The 7,322-nt window shown below is 44.5% G+C and overlaps 1 protein-coding gene across 1 annotated transcript in view; it reads left to right on the top strand.

Annotated features, from left to right (window-relative positions):
- Positions 1-575: 575 nt before the first annotated feature.
- PTPRR (protein tyrosine phosphatase receptor type R) overlaps positions 576-7,322 on the top strand; it is an 85,161-nt gene continuing 78,414 nt past the window's right edge. Inside the window, exon 1 of the mRNA XM_060279667.1 lies at positions 576-853. Coding sequence (XP_060135650.1) covers positions 608-853 — 246 coding nt within the window. The 5' untranslated portion in view covers positions 576-607. The remainder of the gene's footprint in view (positions 854-7,322) is intronic.

The raw sequence follows: 7,322 nt of genomic DNA, 5'->3' as shown, positions 1-7,322 counted from the left end.
TAAAAAAAGTACATCTTGTCATAGATGGCGAAGAGCTTAGCAAAGCCAGTCAAAAATATAGGCAGTGCGCACATAGTGCATATGGTGGCAAATGTAACAAATTTGCAAAGAGTGAAGAATAAGGTTTCTTTTGAGCTGTATAGTGCGAGCGTTTAAATGACGGTGTCAACAAATACAACCCCACAAAACATTTCCGGCACACAGCATACCACATTCAAATGTGTTTCTCTACATTTCCCCAATACGGTTCATTACTTCAAGATGGTAAGGCAGGCACCCCCAAACTGCAGATCTCCAAATGTTTTGGCCTACAACTCCCATGATCCTTAGCTAACAGGACCAGTGGTCAGGGAAGATGGGAATTGTAGTCCAAAACATCTGGAGGGCCAAAGTTTGGGGATGCCTGTGGTAAGGGAATGGGCATAACCAAAAAATGACTCTCTCTCTTTTTATTCTTTTTGAAAGAGTCTTGTTTCTGTTTTTGTTTTAAATCATCCTAAATCAAGAACTAGTAAGGGGAAATAATGACTTATCTTCCTCTTCTTCTGTTTTTTTAACAGGATGCTTTTCAGGAGACAATGATCACTTCTTGGCAATTCATCAGAGAATGAGCAGGAAGCCAATATTCATTTACCACCATGTGCAAAGTGTCGAGAAAAGTTTGGATACAAGTGATCGGAAGGATTATGGGCACAATTCCCATTTATCTTCCCATGGGAAAATAAGCAAGCTGCACCCTGCTGCCATAGTTAAGCCAGCGTACGAACCCTCCCTCAACCTATTAGCTATGACCGGGGATGAGGACCAGGAAGTGGAAAATCTGCCTATTCCAGCAGCTAATGTGATAACTGTGGTAAGTTTTCTCACTCTTAAATTCTGGCATCATAGCTAAGAACCATCTACTCCAGGGGTGAGGAAGCTGTGTCCATCCAGGTGTCATTGAAGTCCAACTGATAGCAGTCCAAGCTGGCATAGACAGTTGGTGGGGATAATGAGAGTTGTAGCTCACCACACCTAGAGTGCAATGTGTTATCTATCCCTGGTGTAGCCTGTTGTTGGTTTTTAGGCTCCTGGTGGCACAAAAGGCAGAGACCATGTATGTTTTAGAAGTTAGGGGTTGAGCGTGATTGAATGATCCTCAACAAAACCAAAACCTTTCCGATGCTGCAGGATACCTTGGGAACATCTGCTTTCTTGCACTTGCTGATAAACTAGACAAACCCAGCCGTAACCTGTGGTACACAGAAGGTGATAAAGTGTAAGAAGCCCTGAAGGCTTTGCTAGGAAACAAAGAGCAAAATGATGAATGAATTTGAATTTACAAACTTTCCTAGTGTGAAACAAACAAATGTTGAGGACCACCGACTCAAGACCAAGCCCCTTTTTCTTGCCATTGGTTGCCCTGGGTGTACTAGAGACAGCATTTGCAGGACAAACTATTCATTTCCAAGAGTTGCATTTCCTTTTTCATCTCTGTAGGAAAGAGGAGCAACAGTGGTCATCCCTGACCACTGGGCACACTGAGTGGACTTATGGGAGTTGGAGCCTAACAATATATGGAGGCTATAGGAAATGTGGCTGAGGAGATGCAGTGATGAGGACACCTGCCTCTCTTCTGTGTAGTTGTTAGAGATACAGCAGCAGTGTCAATGAAAATAAGGTGGAAAATCCTCTGGTACAATCTTTGCCAACCTGGTGCCCTCCAGATGTTTTGGACTACAACTCCCATCAGCCTCGGCCATCCATGCTGACTGAGATTGATGGGAGCTGCATCCAGATTGGCAAAGACCAAAAGAATTGCCAAACTTCCTTTCTTTTCCCGCATGTGGATAAAGCTGAGCCATGCAGGTGGGAGGCAGGCGCACGCTCAACACAGCTACCATAAACACAGCAGCAGCTGCTTTTTAAAAGGAAAATGTGCTGCATGAATTATATGGCAACCCCATATAATTGTGAAGAACAGAATGTGAAAGCTCCCTCGATGTGGCCTGAATTCTTCTACTGTGTGGGGGTTTTTTTGTGTTTTTTTTTTACATAAATACCTGAAGCCTGAATTAAGCACATTTGCAGTTGGTCATTCTTACATAACTGCCCTATTAAATCTCCATTAGCTGCCTAGTGAGAGGCCTGACTTCCTCTACTTAATGCATTTGTGCAGAGCAAAGGCTGCTCTAGTATGAGTGCCGGCCTGACTGAGAGCCATATGGGCAGCAATGGCTGGAGCACAGCAGTGTGAATTAAGCACCCGGTTAGCCTCTATTTAGAGTACAAGCCCTTCTGTGAGGATATCTGAGGACTCTCTACTTGCCGTATTGGGGTGGGCAGAGAAGTTATTTCAGTGCACAATTATGGAGAGGAGAGTCAACTGCCAAACTGAATCATCATTGGCAAATAAATTTCCCTCAGGAATGTCTTTGGGGAAGCCTTGACAGTAGGGGTTCTCCCGTGATCCAGGAAAGCTGTGGGCCAGTGAGCGGTTAGGAGAGATTTGGGTTTAAGAATCTGAATGTCCTTCCCCACAGAGAGTAATTCCCCTCTCAAAGCATTTTTTTGAATGATTTGCATTTTATTGCCATGCACTTTTCCTCTTTGTTTGCTTCCTTCTTTTGTCCCCCCTTCTTTTTTGCTTTGAACTTTCAGGAGCGTTTTTTTGTCATCTTGCTGACCTTTCAGGAACACAAGGGCGCTCCCCTGTGCATTAGTCACCTTCAAAGAAATGAGGTTATGTCAGGGTTGGGGAACTGGCGACCTTCAGAAGGTTTTGGGGACTACAACTTCCATCAGGCCTCACCATTGGCCATACTGGCTGGGACTGATGGGAGCTGGAGTCCAACAACAGCCAGGGGTTGTGGTGGTCACAGCTTCCCCACCGAGTTTTGCTTTTTGGAAATCTTAGGGAAGGCTTTGATAGTAGGGCTTCTCCTGTGTTCTCTCAGGGGGTCTTTATCTGAATCCATTATATGTATTCATTTATTAACCCCCAGTTGCACCACCTTTTGATCAGTGCCACTGAGGCAGGTTTACAATATCAACACACCTACTCAAATAATGGTTCAGATCTGAAGCTGGTGACTTGGGCCAGCGGCAAAGGAAGCCTCTCAGGCACCTGGGGCGGCGTACCCAGGGGTGGGGAGAACCTCCCATAGGGGTGGGGCACTGTGCCCACCCCGTGCCGTCCCTATGGGCGCCGTGGCGCCCCCGTCCCTATGGGTGCTGTGCGCCCCATTCCATCCCATGCCATCCCTATGGGCGCCACGGGGGGCATGGCGCCCACAGGGACGAGACTGTGCCCCTAGGGACGAGACGGGGTATGGGGTGCCCATACAGGACATACGGCACCCATAGGGATGGGGCGCACAAGGGGGCCTCAGCCGCCCTACAGCTGGGCGGGAGGCAGCGGGCGGACAGCGCGTAGCCTGTGGGTGCCGAGACGCATGGCTCGTGTGTGCTGCAGGTCCCGCAGTGATGAGTGTCGTCCGCCATTTTGTCACCCCCAGTCATGGTGACACCCGGGACAAACCACACACCCCACACTCTCCTTCCTATGCCCCTGACTTGGGCTAGCTGCTGTATCTCATGTCAGCCTACCCTGTTTCTCCGAAAATAAGACGTAGCCATAAAATAAGCTGGAGAAGGATTTTTAAGCATTCAAGGAATATAAGCCATACCCCGAAAATAAGACATAGTGTGTGTTTTTTGAGGAAAAATAAATATAAGACGGTGTCTTATTTTCGGAGAAACATGGTACCTCATAGGCAGAGCTTTTTTTCAGCTGGAACTTGATGGATCTCAGCTTCAGCACCTCTCAGGCACCATTATAAGAGAGCAAGGGAGGTGTTCATGCTGAGTTCCGACACCTCTTTTTCTAGAAGAATAGCACGGCTCATAAGGTTATCCTGAGGATATATAAAAAAATATGGGGGAAGATCAGTGTAGGATGCCTTGGGCTTATTGGGGAAAGGGTGGAATAATGTTTAAAATAAAATGATATTGATTTCAACCATTTACTCAGGCTCGCTAGGGTGGCTTACAAAAATCCAGAACTCCCTGCTTTCAGGTTTACAATCTAAGAAGACATGGCATGTGAGGGAAAGGGGATGGGAGGAAAAAGAGTTTAAAGCATGGGGACTAGTTATTATAAAGAATATGGCTGCCTAAGATACCCCCCTCCCCTCCCACTATCAGATCAGCAATTGTTATTTTACAGGTCCCATTTCTTTGAGTGGGTTTTGCCAAGGAAACCTGACCTTTAGATCCTGACTTTAGTGGTGCTCCTGGTTCTTGAACTCATGAGAGCAATTGCAGGTCATAATATTTCCTGCAGTCCAATTGCATCCTTTGAGTGCATTGTGATGGAGTAGGAAAGTCTGGAAAGCGAGCTTATTTCTTCCTTTTAAATGCTGCCAGCGCTTGCAGCAGAACAAGAAGGTTCTGAGCACAATCCAGCTTTATGTATTTGCAAAGTAGAAGCAGGGGTGGTGGGTGGGCGAATGTGCTATCAATCCTCCTTATTATGAGTGAAAATTTTGCATTAATCTTTTTAAAAAACAAAACACCAAAAGCTGTATTTCTACCCTGTTACCATTTCCTTGAAACAGACTGCAGATGCTGAGAACTGGATGTAGCTAAGCAAAAAGAAAAAGGGAATTGCTTTGTGAATCTCTCAACAAAGGAACTATGCCAAAGGATAATATAAGGATACAGCTTGGTGTAAACCTGATCATTTTATTTGTATGAATAGGAGGTAGAGGGATTTTTTTCCCCCTCCCAGGCATAATTTCATATAACCTTGCGGGGCTTCCTACTGCAAGACAATGTTGTTCTTATCTGATGTTTTTAGCCTTTTCTATTAAGGAGCAACAGGAAATTGCAATGCAATTTCTAAGTGCCCTAAGCAGAATTTGATTATACCATAAGTAGGCCCCACAGTTTCAGACTTATTGTTCCTCTTTAAGTTTGTGCTTTAACTGTGCCTTTTCTTTTCTTTTTCAAATGTTCACAGTCGACTGCCTTAAGTTTTTATTTTTTATTTTTTTAAAAAAAGAAGCACTTGAAATAAAATATAAGATCAAATGTGGCTTTCCTAGTTTCCCAGAAGATTTGATGTTCACAGAACTAGCTGAACTGAAAACCAAAGAATCCAATCACACCTGACAACTTGCCCTGTTTGAATGGGAACTGTCTGGTGCAATTTGAAAAATAAATTAGAAAGGGAAAATAAAAGGTGTTATTGTTTGCACTTTGAAATGTGATCTTCTGGCCTGGCCTTTGCCCTAGGACTCTTGCAGGCAGGTGATTATTGTGGAATAGATGCTCCTCAATATGGAAGGTTTTTTTGCAACTCCCACACAATGGCAATTTCATCAAAATGCGAAAAACACCTGTTGCCAATGAACTGTGTGATAGCTCATTGACCCATGTGCAGGGCCAGCTTTATGCATAAACTAAGCAAACTACAACTCAGAGCCTCAGATTATGAGGGGCCTCTAAATTCAATTTTTTAAAACTAGATTTCAAGTTTCACATGATTGGTTAATAAAGGAAACAGGGTAAACAGACTATAAAACAGATGTTGTTTTGAGGCATACCCTCCAACATCTCGAGTCCCTAAACCAGTATGTGGGTCTTCCCACCTGTGCTCCCGTCCGAGTCATATGACCCGCACAAAATCACGAAGCCCAAAAGATGTCCTTCTTTTCAGGGCCATGCTTGCATGGTGCCCAAGACTGCAGTCTCCCAAAAAGCACTTTTCCGGGGCGAGATCTTGGTGCAAAATTGCATGAGATCACGGCACCAAAAATGGTTTCCGTGTTCACACGTGAAAACGGGATGTCCCCTTTTTCCAGGGCACTTGCTGGGTATGGTGAGATGGCAAAAATTTACTTAATAGCTACACAATTCCTTGTCATATAGTGTTGATAAATCTGTTCATAAATAACTATAATGTAGTTTTTGTATATGCCATTCATAAGGTGTTTTCATTTAAAGGTATTTCACATGCAAATAGGCTAATAATAATAATTTATTATTTATACCCTGCCCATCTGGCCGCGTTCCCCCAACCACTCTGGGCGGCTTCCAACAAAACATTAAAATACAGAAATCCATCAAACATTAAAAGCTTCCCTAAAGCAAGTTGTTTATGTTTTTGTTATGTCATTAGTTTTCGCTGAATCCTCATATACAAAAATTTAAAAGTTTAGTATTTCTGTTTTCATCGTGCTTTGTGTCACTGAAAAATGTGTATTTTTCTAACATGATGCGGCCTCCTAAACTTGGCATTGTTTAGAACAGGCATCCCCAAACTGCAGCCCTCCAGATGTTTTGGCCTACAACTCCCATGATCCCTAGCTAACAGGACCAGTGGTCGGGGAAGATGGGAATTGTAGTCCAAAACATCTGGAGGGCCGAAGTTTGGGGATGCCTGGTTTAGAGCCTCAGCATGTCTTAATCTAGCCCTGCAGGTCTAAGAAACACCACTTAGCAGGCCTGGCCCAAGACATTTTGCTGCCTGAGGCGAAGTAGATGATAGTGCCCACCCTCCAATCCTGCACGCAGTCCAACTGGACTAGCAGTTGAATCTTTCTTTAGTACTTGTGACAGGGCAACACTATACCCGAGGGCTGCAGGGTAGTTCGGGGGGGGCAGAACAGAACTGTAGATTTAGGGTGAACAGTAAAAGGGCTGCTGTGACCTTTAGCAGCTGCCGCCTGAGGCAGCTGCTTCACTCTGTCTAATGGTAGGGCTGGGTCTGCACACTGGTATCAAGGGATATCCTCTGGCAGCATGCAGTGTGGAAGTAGGTCATTACATGCATGTCTCTTATCATTTAACTTCACCTTCCTTTGATTCCCCCCCCCCCAAAAAAAACCCCAACACCTTCATTTTCTTTTTATGGTTTGGACCATTTTATGGCAACATGATTCCTTCAAGCCATGTAGCCGTCAGATCCCAGATTTCCTTCTTAGGGAAAGATGCCTCGTCCCATTTATTTTGTGAATAATTCTAATTGTCACGGCACGTGTTCCAAATGGCATCCAAGGAGCCTCCAGGAGCCTCCAGCTCCTCTCCAGTTCTGTCGTTCTGTGTTTTGTTTGCACAAAGAAGTTTGCTGGCCTCATTTCCTTTTTGCTTCCTTCGGTGCACTTCAGCAGGGATAATTGTGGGACGAACTATTATGCTGGCATTGTGTTGGCTGTCAGTCTTTGTAGAGATGGCAAAAAAGATTGTGTTTAGACTCTCATGTACACTAGAACATCCCAAAGGCATTTTTCTTCTGTCATGTTCCATATAAAATGAAAAGGGAAAATAAGAGTGCAATA

This window comes from Zootoca vivipara, chromosome 10 (genome assembly GCF_963506605.1).
Source record: "Zootoca vivipara chromosome 10, rZooViv1.1, whole genome shotgun sequence".
Classification (NCBI taxonomy): Eukaryota; Metazoa; Chordata; class Lepidosauria; order Squamata; family Lacertidae; genus Zootoca; species Zootoca vivipara.
This window is presented reverse-complemented; position numbering and strand designations above follow the sequence as displayed.